The sequence below is a fragment of the Choloepus didactylus genome, chromosome 1 (genome assembly GCF_015220235.1).
Source record: "Choloepus didactylus isolate mChoDid1 chromosome 1, mChoDid1.pri, whole genome shotgun sequence".
Taxonomy (NCBI): Eukaryota; Metazoa; Chordata; class Mammalia; order Pilosa; family Megalonychidae; genus Choloepus; species Choloepus didactylus.
The window spans coordinates 19454554-19472202 of NC_051307.1; the positions used below are offsets into that span (position 1 = coordinate 19454554).

Genomic DNA, 17649 nt, shown 5'->3' on the forward strand with positions numbered 1-17649 from the left:
ATAATTATTGGCAACCAAATTCCTCTTCTTGGTTTATCAAAACTCTAACCGTTTTGCAAAACAATGGATGATAATGAAGACCACTCACTGCTGTGGAATTTCTTCAACAGCCAGTAATGAAAAGCAATGGGAAATGTTCTTTTATGGGAATGATGTAAGAATGTCTGCAATATTTGTTTTACTCTACTTAATGTTTCAGGAATCATTAATTCTCTTTTATATAAAGAGCACTGAAAATGTTAACTCTTTCTTACTTCTATCATTTCTACTACCACACAGGACTTGTTTGCTTTGGATCTGGAACTCTACAGGTACAGTGGTGTAAATATGACTGGGTTTCGGCTGCTTAATATTGACAACCCTCATGTGTCATCCATCATTGAGAAGTGGTCCATGGAAAGGCTGCAGGCCCCACCCAGGCCTGAGACTGGCCTTTTGGATGGCATGATGACAGTAAGTAGTTTGAAACCAAAATCATTAGAAATAATGCTTGTATTCCTTAGAGTACGGGTTAAGAATTTCATCTCCCTTCTATAATGTGAGGGAAAAGGTGTTATAATGTGTGCCTTGACTTGTATGAGGAAGGAATAGGCTTTTTAGCCATTATTAAAGACTGCCTGGCTGCTACGTAAAATTGCTACTTTTAGCTTCCTGACTGTACTTGACTCAGATACAGATGGTAACAAGAGCTGCCACACTGTGTGCCAAATGAAGACAAAGCTGGAAGCAAAGCAAGGACACCTGGACAGGGTATTCAGCTCTTGAATGTGTCCTTGGAGGTGAGGGGAAGAGAAATATTAACCTGCCTATGAAAAGTGAGTGGAAACCAGTTTGCCTTCCTTGCTTCTGCCACATCTTAGCAAGGGAAGCCCATGTGGGCAAATGCCAGCTTTACGTACACTCAGCACACCGATGTTCTTCATGTTGTGGATGTGCACGGGCACCTCTGCAGACCTCAACAGCGCTTAGCACCAGCCATATGTTGCTCTTGAAGCAGATGCCAAACCTGCCTTCTGACAAGTCAGAGGTACTCTGCTGAACAGATAAATTGTAAGCTGCTGCATCAGAGAGCTTCTTGCTAACATCATGTGTCTTTTATTGTCAAATGCACCTACCCTCGCTTTATTTCTCTAATGAAGCTCCCAGTGTGATGATGAAAATAGCGGAAAATAAAAAAAAATTTTCTACGTAGGAACAGTTGTCATCTAAGGGGAAAGATATTGGATATGTGGGCAGGTAATAGCATTTTAAATTGGCATAGTATTTCATTCTCTGTTCCCATCGTGGGGAGAAGCACTCTTGCTTTTAAGATGCAATTTACTGATAACTGAAAGGTATCATCGCCCAGAGAAATGAACTTGTGATTTCTTTTCTTTTCCTACCCTTTTTTTAATGAGGAACAAATGAAAAGAAGAAATGAATAAGTGAAGTGGCTCTGGGTAATTATATGTTCAAGGTCCCTGTTTTCCAAATCTGAAATAACTCTTAAAATATGCTGTGATCTGAAAGATAATGATGGAAAGCATTTGGTACAAAACAACCTTGGTGTGATTTGAAACATTGCTTTAAATAGGAACAAGAAGAGAATATTCAGGGAAATACAAGACTTCTGAAATGGAGGGGGAAAGCCAGAGAGAAATAAAAGAGAAAAAAAGAGAAGAGAATCCTCTTGGATTTTGAATTCCAATGACAGCCTAAAATCCTTTGCCCACCTCCTTGCTCCAAAACAAGTTTTCTATCACAGGGTGAGATTTCAAATAACTGTTACCTGTGCTCAAGGTGTACCCCTAAAAGAGTTATAGTTTGAAGCTATGTTAACCCAGATTGTGGACTTGTGCCAAACATAAAATATCCATCACAAGTATGGCTTAATTTATCAAAAAATTGTCTGCTGTGTTTAATGATACCAAGCTGGCAGGACAGTTTATATGTAAACACTGAGTGAAGGAGACCTTGGAACGAGGGAGATAGTGCTGTGCAATTCACACTGAATCAGGCTGGGCATGAGGGCACAGTGCTTCTCCAGGACTCTTGCCAGTGGTCTGGGCAAATGCAGTCCCATGGACAGGGAGATGGCAGAGCAGAGACCCCATTCTGCCTAGAGTTTATCATTGCTGTCCCTCCTAAGAAAGGGGTTTCTACACTTTGTTATTGTGGCTAGAAGTACAGAATCAAGGTATGGATAAGCCTTGCCTTCTCCAACTTCTGTGGTCTGCTGGTGGTGCGTTGTTGGCAATTGATCTCTGCTCCATCACATGATTGACAGAAATTCTCCTCTTTCTGTCTCCTCCTGTGGCTTGTACTTCTGTGTCTAAATTTCCTTTGCTTGTAAGGACTCCTGTCATACTGAATTAAGGCCAACCCTGATTTAGTTTGGCCTCTTCTTAATGGGATCTTCAAAGATCCCATTTACAAATGAGCTCACACCCACAGGACCAAGGGTTAGGATTTGAGTATGCATTTGGGGGAGGGGAGCTTGATTCAATCTGCCACATGTATTCTCAGTATACACATATTTAATAATGGAATGGATGTGCTAAATAAATATAATTGAGTTTCTACTAAGATTCAAGATATTAAATGAAAAATACTTATGTAGTTCTACAATGTTTTCATAAAGTCAAAAGAGAGTTCCTATATGTAAGAGATATGCATTAGAGAAGATAGAGATTTTCTAAAATAATATTATTTTAAAAATTAGTCATAGACTATCATAAATGCTTAAGTAATGTCAGTACTATAATATAATTTGCATTTTCCAAAATCACATACATTATTTCACTATTCTCCAAGGTGAATTTTTCTGTAGCCCTTTATTGCATATTTTTGCATGTGCCACATACATATACAGATGTCCATATGAATATACAATATAGGAATTAAAAAAAGAAAACCCATATGTTTCAACTTCCCACCTTTTTATCTTTTTCTCTTTCATATTCTGTTAAATATTTTTTTAGAAATTTCATACACTAAAAACATCTTCAAAGGATGTATGTCAGAACACAGCAAATCTGAAATAGAGAAAAAGTCATGTTGAAGACAAAAAAATTTTGACTCCAGACTTAAGAACAATATATTTTAATTGTTCTCTAAAAGAGAATTAACATTGAGTTAATTAAGAAGACTTTTACTGAGTCAGAGTTCAAAAACAGTGAAACTCATTACTTCAAAAAAAATCCTGAGATTAAATAAGAAAGTGTTTATCAACTGAGGCATTAAAGTAACTCAAAAGAAGTTTTGAGTGATTAGTAAGAAATCAACTTTGTTCCTTTTCACTACCTTTAAATTTTTTCCAGAGCTTGGGCTGATGCAATCGATTGGCTTTTGGATAGATTGGAGTGATGAGGTGGTTCATTCTCAATGGATCTTCCCTGAAAACTAAATTGTGGACTAAAATTGTGTATGATTCAATATTTCCCATAAGTCATGGAAACAACAAAACTGATCTGTCACCTGTCTTTCCAATTCTTCAAATTCATTCACAGTATGAAGTTGTCAGTAGCCTTATCCTCTGGTCTTACATGTAAAGATTTTCCATCATCATGATCCACAGAGCAGACGTCTTTGAGTATCCACTTTGAGTGCCCTGTAGTCCTCTGGTGAAAACACAATGGACAGCCAGATTCAGTGGAAACAGCAAAATCTTTCTGGAGAAAGAAAACCTGGACGTTTCCCCTAACTAAATGAATTTAGAAAGTTGTTTAACCTCTCAGAGGCTAAGTTTGCTCATTTGTAAATTTTATATTAATATCTACTCTGCTGATTAAATTAGGTAACACACATAAAGATTCTTGCCGCGTACCTTCCCCTCCCCCAGATTTCTATGGGTCTGGCTTCTTACAGAATTGAGGATTTGTTCAAATGTTCCTTTTCCAGAGATACCCTTCCTGAACACCCTACCTAATATTGGCAGCCCTTCCCCTGCTATTCTCACTTCACTTACTTGCTTTATCATTATTCATAGTCCTTCTCACCTTTGCTAATTTTGATTTGTTTTTCCAATGTCTTCCCTCACCAGAATATAAGCTCCATGAGGGCAGAGACTTCTTTTTTGCTTGCTCTGCTCTGCTCTAGCCCCAGCACTGGAAAAGTGCCTGGTACAAAATAGGCTGTCTTAGTTTGCTAGGGCTGCTATGACAAAATGCCACAAATTGGTTGGCTTAAATTTGCTTGGTGATACCTGCTATTTTGCCAATACATGGTCAATAAAAGAACAGAAGACACTGGGATACCAAGAAGCTCTTTATTCAAAGAAGAATCCAATTGTTTACCAGAGTCAGTCCTTGGCTTGAACTTGTTAGCCCAAGATGGTGCCTTGCCTGGAACTTATGTGACATGGTATGTCCAGTGGAATCACTCAGGTGTGTTTTCTAACTCCACATATAGTCTTGTTTCCCTGGTCTTCACTGTTTCTTTCAAAAGTTGGCAAATTTTCACTGAGACTCACAGTATACCAGCCTCTATGCCAGGACTCTGGGCTTTGCTGGGGTTGGTCTCCTAATTATTCAATATCTTGACTATGAGTGCATCACGTAATGACTTTGCAGCCTTCCCAGATCATTTACAAACCAGAACCCAGTTCACCTGCAATGGCTAACCCTTCCCTACCTCCCAGTGCTCAGGTGCTCAGGATACTCAACACCCCACTCACCCCTTTGGCTTCCTCAGCAGAATACACACACAACTCCCTCTCCCCACCTCCAAGTTTGTTCTCCCTGCAGGGCTCCTCTCAGCAAATCTCATCCTTATCAAAATCTTCATTACTTCAGTGAGGCACACCCCAGGAAAGGAGAAAGCTAGCCAGTTCATAACTAAATGGCAAATTCCTGTTAAGTGTATGCTATTTGGATTTCAGTAGAGCAATCTGTTAACACTAGGCATGGGAAAGGATGGGTATTATTTGGGAGCTCTTCCCTCTTAGAGAATTTCCTTGTCTACCCAAGTAGTGTTTCCAGGTAGGAGAGAAGTTGGAAAATCTATACTTTTTACCCATTTGCCCTTCAAAGACTAGGTCTAACTTCAGAACCTCTAGTTTTTTTTCAATGGCAGTTAGAGACCAGAGAGAGAGCAAAGTGCAAGGACTGTGTTTGGCCATGGAGTGTTGTTAGACCTTGTCTCTAGGATGAGGTGGCATCTCACCAGTGCACATTGGTTGTGCCAGTTTTGATGATTCACTGGGATCCACAGAACTCAGAAAAACTGTCATATTCATCGGTACATTTTATTACAGACAAAGGATACAGATTAAAATCAGCAAAGGAAAAAGGCACAAAGAGCAGAGTCTGGGAGAAACCAGACCTGACTTTCCAGTTGTCCTCTCCCAGTGCGTTGCACAGAGAGCAGTTAATTCTGCCAGCAATGATGTGTAACAACACAGATGAAGTGTTGCCAGCTAGGGAAGCTCATTGAGCCTTGGTGTCCAGGGTTTTTATTGTGGGTCACTCACATAGGCATGACTGTCCTTAGCTACTCAGTCTCCAGCACCCCCAGATGTCTGATACAGCCTGGCCGAGGGCCAGGGGAACACAAATAAGTGTTTACTGTTAATCACACTGTTAACATACAATATCTGGCTGGCCCCAGGCCCCAGGCATCCAAAGACACCTTCATCAGGCAGGCTATTCTAAGGGCTCAGAAGCTATCTCCCAGAAGCAAGTTAAAGGCCAGTGCTCTCTTTGAAATGTGCAGGGTTTGAATACACTAAATCGGCTCAGTTAACCTGTTAATGCACATTTTTGCAATATACACAACACCATACCATATGTTGAGGAGAATCCAAATGTGTTTGTTTCATGATCCATGTTGTGGTAAAATATATCAGTTTTACAGAACAAATGTACAACACTTATACAAAGAGTTAATAATAGAGTGGTATATGGGGAGAAAAAGTATCCATCGCAAACTATGAAATACAGTTAACAGTAATATCTTAATATTCTTTCATCAGTCGTAACAAATGTACCACACTCATATTAGGGATTAATAATAGGGGGAAACAGGGGATGGGTGGTTTTGGGTTGTCTTTTTTATGGCTATTTGGTATTTTTCTTCCTGGAGCAATGAAAATGTTCTAAAATTGATTGTGATGATCATTCCACAATTATGTGATGACACTATGAGACACTTATTGTATATTTTGGATGGATTATATGGCGTATGAAAATATTTTGATAAAAATTGCAGTTAAAAAATACGTATGTCAGGTTTAGATCTAGGTATATATAAGTGAAAATGCTTTGTTTTTAAAACTTTCATAGGTGCATTGAGCAATGTGGTTTCATCCAGGCTTTAGATATAAATAAAATGTGAACATAAACCCATTTAGGAAAAAAGAAATTGAAACACAGGCCAATTTTCCTTTACATTTACCTAAAATGACTTGAGAATTGGTGTTCAGTAAGCAGGCCTCTGGCGCAAAGCTCAAAAGGAAGGAAATTTAGTAGCAGTTTATTAATGCTACAGAAAAGTTACAGTAAATATATTCTCCATCTAAGAAAACATTTTATGTCAAGGGGAAGTATATTTTTAAAATATATAGTTTTCTTCTCTGGATTTGAAAAGCACTGATCAGGCCTATAATTTTGAACATTTTTATTCCCCGGCCATTGTGGGCAGCCTTGATAAAGGAAGTCAAAATCCTTTTGTATTAGTCAGGGTCTTCTAGGGAAACAGAACCAACAGGAGATATCGGTAAATACTAGGAGATTTTATAAAGGTGTTTCACGCAACTATGGGGATGCATGAGTCCAAATTCCATAGGGCAGGCTGTGAGTTGGCACTGCAATGAAGATCTTCGATGAATTCCCCAGGAAAGGCTGATGCCCAAAGTAGAGATGAAAGTTCTCTCTACTGTCCACTGAAGCTATCAGCTCCCCCTTAAAAGCCTTTCATTGATTTGATTAAATGTCTCTCACTGCAGAAAATAACTCCCCTTGGCTGAACACAGATGTAATCAGCCACAGACGGAATCAAAATACTGATGATTTAAGTCCCTGAAATGTCCTAGCAGCAAAGGATAGGCCAGTGCTTGCTTGACCAGACAACTGGGCACCATCACCTGGCCAAGTTGACATGTGAACCTAACCTTCTAAACTGGGTTTATGGAAAGATCAGATCATTGAAATTCTACGTCTTACACGTCTCTATCTCATATAGCACTCAATTAACTAATAAGTACACATGCCAATGTTTTAAAATTATATTCTATTCCTAAAATGGTTCAAGTTGCCCTAGCATAGTGCCCAAGGGTGCAAGCTCTAAAATTTGAGTTTTCATTTAGAATTGGAAGCCTGGCTCCTTCCCTTATTGGATATATATAACATTGGCAAGTTATTTGACAACTCTAAGCTTCAGTTAATACCTCTTTCAAAGCTTTTGTTTCAGGAATATCATGAGATAACACAAGTAAAATGCTTAGAGTGCCTGGCACTAATCAATGTATATTAATCATTATTATTAAATCACCAGACAAATCCCTGGTTTAGAGGCAGCACAGTTTCATGGTTTAAAATGTAAACCCCAGCACCAACTGCCCAGGTCTGAATCTTGGCTTTGACACTCACCAGCTGTGGACATCATTTAACCTCTCTCTGCCTTCATTTCTTTATCCATAAAAGAATAAAGGTTATGATAAATAGTAAATGCTTGCAAGGCATCTAGGATAGCACTTGACATATAGTAAGTGCTCAATAAATGTAAGCTATTATTACTGATTGCATTGAGAAAATCTCTTTCTGCCAAAAATATTACTCTCTGCCAAACAATGCAAATTAGTATAATAGAGTGGTGAAGAACATGGGTGTTAGAACTAGACAGATAAGAATTCAAACCCTGGCCATGCAACTAATTAGCTTGTTGGCCTTGGGCCAGTCATTTAATTTTCCTGAGCCTCAGTTTTCCATCTATACAATGAATTTTATCAGTCTTGAACTGAAATGATTGAAATATTTTTACGCTTTAGCAGTCCACACCAACACCAACACCAACCTAACAGCTACGTGTCAATGACATGAGTGAAATAATTTATTTTAGAAATACATCCTAAAAACTTGAGATTGTACAGTTTCCACATACAAAAGTGCATTTTATTTTAAGGCATGACATAATAATTCTTTTGGCAAACATATATTAAACAACTTTTATGTGCCATGAACTGTGTTAGTCACTAAAGGTTCAAGTTGAGCCGTTTCTGCCTTCAAGAAACCCATGTTCTTATAGAGAAAGAGACTTAAAAACAAAGGATTATGAATATATATGGTAAATGCAATGATACACATAGCACAGGATAATATGGAAGCAAAACTGAGGTTTATGCTGGTCTCAAAGGAATGCAACATGTAGTAACTTATCCATTCTTTTAGCTCCACTAAGCGATGTCCAATAAATGCAAGGTAAATGTTGACTGAATCAGCTAATCTCAGAAAACCATACATTAATCTTCAGTCTGTGACTTGGATTCTAGGTTTAGCTCTGCCAATTACTCTGCATATGTATGCCCCTTCACAAGTCAAGATTCTTCCTGGGAGGTCAGTTTTTCTACATAATAAATCATTTTATCTATGTGTTCTGCTTATTTTGGGAGGTTGTAAAGAATTTCAAATTGGCAAATGTATTTGAAGTTGCAATGAAAATGTTTAAGTAAAATGTGAAGGTATTATAATACTTGATCCCTAAAGAAAACCACAGGGCAGTATATTTTATAAAATGCTGGAAGGATTATGTGAAATTTTGCAGATAAGAAAAATTCCTTGAGGAGGGGATGCCTGGACCCAAAAAGGAGCCAGTACTTTAGAATCTTACCACTAAAGCAAATTCTGAGCAAGTTACACGCCTGTTCTTCAGAAAGTCTCCCCAAACTTGCTGTTGAATTGATTCCAAAGCTATGATGTTCTTGACTCTAGTAAATGGAAGTGGCCCACACAAGTGTGCACATCTGGAAATCACTTGTTAATTTTCCTTGCAGCAGCTTCTTTCTACTAAATATAAATAAGTAAATAGTTAAATAGATATAGCTAAATAATAAGAAATAAATCTGATATTGAAATATTGAGCTTTCATTGCTTCTAACTCAATCTAACTGATCTTAGCACTGCTTAACATAAAAGACACTCAAAACATATCTGTTCCCTGAATCAAGTCTCTTGTGGCTGATCTGAGTTGCTTTCTTATTTTCTTAAAGAACTCAAAACAAAACAAAGCTATGATCCCAATTGATTCTGGAAGGTGAGGTATTATTTTGGAGAAAAATAACTATTGGAAAGTGAAAACTATTCAGCTGAAGCATAAATGGCCATTTAGATGAGACAAACATGAGCTAAGGAAGAGGGACAGTGATAGGACAGGTAAAGGAAGGTAAGCAGCGGTAGAATTGAAGATGTGGAATGTGTTTCCTCCACAGACTGAAGCAGCCCTGATGTACGATGCTGTGTACATGGTGGCCATGGCCTCCCACCGAGCCTCCCAGTTGACTGTCAGCTCCCTGCAGTGCCATCGACACAAGCCATGGCGCCTTGGAACCAGATTTATGAACCTGATCAAAGAGGCAAGTGCTGCTCTCTCATAGTCCAGTTCTACCTTAAGCTCAGTCCTGTTTGGATTGTCCATTTGGTGTGGTCCTTCCCACATGGCCTTGTTGACATGAGGAAAAGCCACCACCAAACAGTCCACTGAGACTTCAGTGGTAAAAGTTTTCCTAAAAGAAGAACCGGGAATTTTCCAGTGCGATAATAAGAAATTCAAAGAAACTACCATTTCCTAACACTAATCCTCCTTCATCTGAACTATACGCCCGGCTAGTTTGGGCCCTCTACACATGAACAGAGGGGCTCATGGCCTCTCTCTCCACAGTCTGTTGAGTCAAACATTGGGTTGGTCATCACTGAAAGGCACCAGAGCCGTCTCCCACATTGTCAGCTCACAATCCCCAGGGTCTCCTAAGGCTCAGGTTGTACATGACTTAATGGAAGAACCTCTTTGTTCAATCATACAGTGATCATTTTGTCATTTGTCAGTTCACCTAAAAAGTCTAGTCCCATTAAGAACCTATCCAGTGTGCCAAAGGATTTTTAGGAGTACAGTGTGTTTAGGTGGGTATGGAGGAGGGTTCCCTGAATATTATCCCAAGATCCTGGACTATCCCCCACCCTTTCCTCTTCTCTGAGGCTGACTTCCCCTTCACAAGATTCTGCTCTAGTATCTTGAGACTCTTCACTGATATGTGTCCTTGAACTATCTTTGGCTCCAGCATGCACCTTGAGGTGGGAATGGACTTCATCAGAAGCAGCCAAGCCTGACTGAGTACACACCAACCATATTCTGTGAAGCTGCTCTAACGTTTTCTCTGTGTGACACAGAGATTAGCCTCTCAGGAGAGTGTCTTTTTTTTCCTTCCCCTCTCTCTGTATGGAAGAAGGTTGGGATGAGAGGAAGCCATCAAAGAGAGGGATGTCTGGGGACATGGTCCAGAGGAAGAATGCCCAGCTGAGAGAGGGGGAGGCATCCTGAGGTACTTGTCTGTCCTGGGCTCTGCCTCCACTGGTCTCTCCAGCACACAGGACTTTCTCTGCTCCTCACTCCACTTCCCTATGGAAGGCTTATGGAAGGCTGACTCTGACCTAGAAGGTAAGGGCCAGAGGAGCAGAATGCACATGAGTTAAGCACTCAGGCTCCAAAGCAAGGATGCTTTCCAGGCTGGGACTGGCGCATGGCAAGCAGCAAGGGCAGTGCCCTGGGTAGCCATTTAAGGACGCACCCACTCTCAGGTGTGGACACCGCACTTGCAGGAGCCTAAGACTGAGCGCCTCCTTAAATTTTGTGCCTTGGTCACCACTTTTGCCTTACCCTATCCCACTGACACTTATAAGGTGTATAGCCTGGGCAAGTTACTTTAACTCCCGGTGTCTCCATTTTCTCATCTGTAAAATGGGGATAATGACAGTGGCCATCTCATAGCATCACTGTGAGGATAAAGAGTAAGATTAATACAGGTTAAGAATAATGCCAGCACATAGTAAGAGCTCTGAATTGTTAGTTATTTTCTTACCATTGGAACAAACAGCTAATAATGGCCTCATTCAGTTTACTGAGTTTACTGGCAGCAACAACAATAACAGAAAAGAAACCACAAATAGGCATGAAATGAAATACCTTCTCTGATAGCTATATAAACCCAACATACTGTGCCTAATAGAAAAACAGCATACAGCCTCCTCCTCGCCCTGCAGCGATCATGGTGATATCCTGAACTGCCAGCCTGATTCCTTTGATCTTTAAAAGGAAAACAGCTGGGTTCCTTTTATCTCCTCCCAGTGCAAGGAGAGGCATGAAAGCCTGGGATCAAACACTCAAGAGCACCCCAAGCACCTTTCTGCTTGTACCTAAGTTGCATGAGAAGGTGAAATTACCAAGCCGCATTTAGACATGTTGAAAGAAATAATGAACACGAAGATGAGGGACCGCCTTGGAAGCAAGAAAGTATTTTACATTCATTCATTCCATAAAGCAAATTCCTCCTTCTTGTCTCCACAGTTGCTGGGGACAATGCATCAGAAACCTTGATCATCACTGTGCTTGTACTTTTTTTGTCTCCTGAGTCACAATACCATATGCTGCCTTTGGCAGGGTTAGGTACCTGCTGAGCAGATGGGATGGAGGGGGCAGGTTCTGGGAGATACAGCGTCACCTGTCAGAGGACAGGCACTGAGGAAATTCTGAGGCAAACTAAAACATGCAAAAGTGAGGAAATGGAGGTGTTTCTTTAGATGAGTTCATAACTCAGTAAAACTTTGTAGGCATCAGGGGTTACTAGGGAACAAGAAATAAGGCATTAGATCCTAAAACTTCTGCTGGTCTTTCCTTTTAGTAATTCCCACTTCATCTCACTTTGTAAAGGGTTTCAAAGACTCTGGTCAGAAATAACGTAAAGAAGCAAGTCTGCAGATTGAGTTTATGAGGTGAGGATCAAATTCGTCACAGGAGGTAAACTGCCTGAGTGTAGAGGTGATTGCCTGTGAGTTAATCACTGATAACTCCCAACAGCATTCAGAATCAGTTAAGCTACCTTTCAGTGTTTCTGGCTGACCAAAAAGGGCCGAAGAAATAAAGAACACTTTAAACGTGAACAAGTGTGTTATCATGTTATATCTTTGGGCATTTGCTAAACACACACATAATAGGAGAGTATAAATTACCACATCAATAAGCAATATTCCATTATGTAAGTAGCATTAATTTAGCACTTTAGGGGATATTCCTTAAAAAAAGTAGATGTGTCTCCTACCATCTACTAATATAAGTTCTCCTTGGTGGAGGAATGGCACAGTTAATCTGAAACTTTCCTATGCCTGAAGGATAAAACTTACACTCCTCAGCATCCTGTCTCATCTCCTGCCCCACCCCCTCCTTCTCCCAGTACTTGCCAAACTTCCTGTGCTCCCTGAACATGCCATTATCTTTTGCCTCACCTCTGACTGAAATGCCATCCTCCTTTGGGTCAGGCATCCTTTGTGTCTCAATTTAGCCATGAGCTCCTATAGGCTGTCCCTGACTCGCAAGTGTAGGCTCCTTACCTCCATTGCTGTTATTGCTACACCTTAGTATTTGTTTGCATGTCTATCTCCAAGCTGTATTTTTTGGTCTTGATTCCTTAGTCCTTGCACAATGCCTGGCATGTAATAAACACTTAATAAATACATGCTCAACAAATGTATTAATGAAAAAAGAAACTGAAGAACACACATTTATAATCTATAAGCAAGTGTATGGTGCTATAGGATGAATTCAGTCCCTGAACATCATATCCAGAAACAATTCAATAAGGCAGGGCCAGGGCAAACAGAAGGCCTGCTACTTGGCCTGTCTACTAGGTCTGAAGATTCTGGTGGGATAGTGAAGCTGGGGGGGTGGGTCTCAGGAATAGAACAGCCTATTTAACTGGCACTGGGATCACCAAACCTGAGATTTAATCTCTGCTTATTCTCTGTGTGAACCTTGTCAAGTTATTTAAACTCTTTGTTTCTCAGTTTCCTCTTCTGTAAAATGGGGATAATAACATCAACTTCATATGTTGGTGGGGATTAGATATGTTAATGTCTTCCATTCAGTGATTGTTCAATAAAGAGTGGCTAACATTAAATGCTAAGTTCTGTTAAAAAAAGTATAATAATAGTACCTACCATGTTAGGCGGCTATCAGGAAGAAATGAGATAATGCATATAAAACATTAAGCATAGTGTCTAGCATATAGTAAGCACTGCATGTTTGTTATTATTATTTTTGTCATCATCATTATTATTGTAGCCCCCGAAGAAGTGTTAGTCTTTACACAAAGGAGGAAAGGTCCTTGTTCTAGTTTGCTAATGCTATCGGAATGCAAAGCACCAGAGATGGATTGGCTTTTATAAAAGGGGGTTTATTTGGTTACACAGTTACAGTCTTAAGGCCATAAAGTGTCCAAGGTAACACATCAGCAATCGGGTAACCTTCACTGGAGGATGGCCAATGGTGTCTGGAAAACCTCTGTTAGCTGGGAAGGCACATGGCTGGCGTCTGCTCCAAAATTCTGGTTTCAAAATGGCTTTTTCCCAGGACATTCCTCTCTAGGCTGCAGTTCCTCAAAAATGTCACTCTTAGTTGCACTTGGGGTATTTGTCCTCTCTTAGCTTCTCTGGAGCAAGAGTCTGCTTTCAACGGCCGTCTTCAAACTGCCTCTCATCTGCAGCTCCTGTGCTTTCTTCAAAGTGTCCCTCTTGGCTATAGCTCCTCTTCAAAATATCACTCTCAGCTGCACTGAGTTCCTTCTGTTTGTCAGCTCATTTTTATGGCTCCAGGGATTTAATTTAGACCCACCCTGAATGGGTGGGGTAACACCTCCATGGAAATTATCCAATCAGAGTCATCACCCACAGTTGGATGGGGTGCATCTCCATGGAAACACTCAAAGAATTACAGTCTAATCATCATTGATACGTCTGCCCACACAAGATTACATCAAAGATAATGGCGTTTTGGGGGACATAATACATTCTAACCGGCACAAGCCTAGTAGTGGGAAATCAGGGAATTCCATGCAGACAGGTACCAACCGCAATGGCGCCCAAGAATGAGGGGACTCCCAATCATAGCCTACACAAACAATTGTTTAGGAGAGTTCCAAAGACATGAGGCAATAATCAGCCAGGCCAAGCTACCAGAAAACCCTAACAACCATGTCTCAGGTCGGTTTAGGAAATGGCAGCTGAATGTGGGGCTGAGGAAGTTGCAGTATTCCCTGCCTGTGTCAGAGTTACTCTGGTTCCAGGTAAGTCCCAGTTGGCCATGGGGAAATCAGTGGGAGCAGCAGTGGATGGAGCAAGCACATTGAAGTGCCTGGGGGAAGACGGTCTCTAATCACAGGTGCTGGGAAGAGCACTGAGCTGTGGGGACATGAAGTGAATCAGTGGTTTTAGGTTGTCAGTGTTTTTTAAGATTTTCTGGGCACACAAATTTTTCTTCAATATTATGGGATTTAGAGATACTCTGGGTTCTCCAAAATTCATGTTAAGGTTGCCTACTTGGTGTATTAAAAGTAATATTTGGATGAAAGGGCATTCCAGGAATAACAGCAGTATAAATGAAGCATATGGACTCCTGTTGGGCTTGGTTACAGTGATCCTGTGTGGAAGTGGTGAGAAATGAGTTTAGGTAAATATGGAGGCACATGTTGTGAAAATTGACTGCTGAGCTGAGAAATTTACATTTGATTGATAATTGCTAGAAAGCCACTTTTCTTGATGCAGAGACAAAAATATTTGAGATAGTTTATCTTGGTAGCAGATATCTTGTGTAGGGTTGATTGAAACAGAGAAACCCATAAAAATTATTGAGGAAGGAATTGTAGACATCTTGGTTTGGAGGTAATCATTGTTCATAAAGAGCTGGAACAGAAAGGGATTTGCTCAAGAGAAATATAAAAGTGTTTCTTGAGTACAACTCTAACTTCTCCCTTAGTTTTAAACTCATCCAGATACGTTTCTGCTCCAAAAATATACTTGGATACCCTGCAGCCACCCACAAATCAACAAATTCCCAATTTTATGTATTAAATCTATCATTGCTACAGTAGGTCTGATGTCAATTAATGACAGTGTAATTGGTAACAAAAACTATTTGTGTTCCCACCATCTACTTAAAATTCTTCAGTGAAAATCTGGGCAAGGTATTTTCTACTTTTTTAAGATAACAATAATCTTAGAGTTCCTTTAAGTTGAAGCATAACCTCAACTTAGTAATTAGAATAACTAGTTCAAGGTATTAATTAAAACTCCAATTTGATTTAGCATCATATTTCTCCCCTGCCTCGGCTCAAGCCTGCTGAAAGTCTCTAGTGAAATGAAGTTCATGGTTGGCTTCTCCTCTTTCTTCTTTCCTTGCTTACTGCCTCCTCACTTTCCTAGCTTTTCACCTTCCACTAGGGTCAAAAGTAGATTAGAAAGTTTTTACTTGGCTCTGCTGCTCTGTGCTTTCTGGACTTGGAAGATAGTTTAAGTTGGTGTCCCTGGATGGGCTGGGAGATTTTTAAAGCCAACTTTTTTTTTTTATTCGAGGCACTTTTTTTTTTGCTCTTTACAGGTTCTGGTTGCAGCATCTCTGCTGATGTTTTTTGATGTAGACCAATGGACACCTGTTTCAGATGGAAGTTTGCATGGCTTCCTCAATCCCATGACATCCAGTAATAAAGCTCTTGTCTCTTTCTGCTAAAGCTTAACAACCCCTTTAAGCAGTCATATCAAATACATCACTGAACAATCCCTGTGGTGCTCTGGGTCCAAATGTGGCCCACAGGAAACACCTACTTATCCTTTCCCTGGAGATCCTGGGGGTGAACCCTCACCAGGATAAAGTTCACTTCACCTGGTCAGCTCATCAAAACATTTCGTCAGCTTTCCTCTGGTCCTCTTTTGTCACTTGGGACACATCACATCCATGGCTACCTTAGCTTCCTTACATTTGAGTCAGCCTCAGTCAACTGCAGGGAACCCACTTCACATCTCTCTGAGTGGCCCCCTAGTAGCTCTGCTTGCCAGGAGTAGGTTAGAAAGTGGCATCCTAAAAGCAGAGCAGCATAAACACACAGAGAGGCAACACTCTCCCCAAAGAAATCTCTTCACCTATCCCCTCTACCATTCATGCAACCCCTTTTAAATAGGAAAGATTTCATGGGTGGATCCAAAACACCTGGAAAACTCTCTGGGGAGCACTTCCATCGTACAGAGGTTTTCCTTGTGCATAGATCTGTCTATGTACTTTGGTATCCTGAATCTATCCTGAGTTGAAAAATTACAGTAAGATAAAAGTGGTCAATCAAACCAGACCTCTTATACAGGTTGTCCAAGACTTTCCCATCCCCCTCAGCAGCTTATCTAATTAATTAAGTCTTATCAACTTTTGGTTTTAAATATTCCTTAGGACTCTACCTTTCCTACTGCCTTTATAATTTCTCACCTGGACTATTAAAATAGCTTCTAACCAGGCTCTGTATCTCAAATCTCAGCCCCTTCATCGTTATTGCCCGCATAACGTGATCTATATAAATGTATAGTATATGCTCCATGCATTTAGAGGGTACACTACCCTCTAGAAACACAAACCTGCTTGTAGTTGCTGCATCCACCGTGCTGCTCCACATACAGGGGAGAGATCAGTTTCTCATTTCTTAGCTAAAGTCTGCCTGATAAACATCCTTTGGTCATACTCCTCTCAGCCTAGAAAGCCTTGCCTCTAATTTTTCATTTGGACTAACTCTTACTTAGAATTAACTTTCTCTGGCAAACCTACCCTTAATGTCCATTCGGAATGGGTCTTCTATTGGGCTCCATGGCTCCTGTGTATCTCTGTTAGCATAAACATGTTTCATTCAGACCCTGGAAAAACCTGCCCTTGGATATGGACAAAGTTGATTTATTTTGTGTTCTCAGAGCACTGTGCCTATACATAGCAAGCATTTAAAAGACCCTTATTGAACTGAACCCAGGACTTAAAATATATCAACCCCTAATAAATATTTGCTGAACTAGAACTTAATTTTAAACTATATAAATAGTTTCTAATTTATCTGTTCCAAAATAAATTTACTGCTTATGAATGAAAAATTATTTCCAAACTAAAATGAATATGAGATGACACTGACAGCTATATAAAATATGGGCAGTTTTTCTGCCAGTTTTGCTATGAAATTGTAATTTATTGGTTCTATTTTGATGGAAAGATTATAAATTTAAATATAGAAACATAATATTTAAATTGCAGCTTTTAAAAACCAAAGAGTAAAAGATTGCCTTGATATTTATTTGGACTTTTACTTAGTAGGTCAGTACTGAGTGAGTTTTTTTGTATGGGATCTGGGTGAAAAGTACAGAATTGAAAAAAATGAAAGATCCCTAGAGAAACATAAGCCCTGACATATTTTTATCCCACTGTGACTCCACTGAGTAACACTACCCCTTATTGCATGCCATTTGATTTGATTCCCAGGACAAACTATCCCTGCATTAATTAGATGACATTGGATCTGGCAACAAACTCAGTCAAATTTCTACACCTTGGAAAAACTTCCATTTGCACCATTCATTCTGCACCTCTTAAATAAAATGTACCTGCATTCCGACTCTT

General features: G+C 40.0%; 1 protein-coding gene across 4 annotated transcripts in view; it reads left to right on the plus strand.

Annotated features, from left to right (window-relative positions):
• The window catches only part of GRIK1 (glutamate ionotropic receptor kainate type subunit 1), a 421057-nt gene that overhangs the window by 302997 nt on the left and 100411 nt on the right, over positions 1-17649 (plus strand). For all 4 annotated transcript variants that reach the window (XM_037826101.1, XM_037825939.1, XM_037826175.1 and 1 more), the window contains exons 6-7: positions 280-453; positions 9401-9544. In XM_037826101.1, coding sequence (XP_037682029.1) covers positions 280-453; positions 9401-9544 — 318 coding nt within the window. The remainder of the gene's footprint in view (positions 1-279; positions 454-9400; positions 9545-17649) is intronic.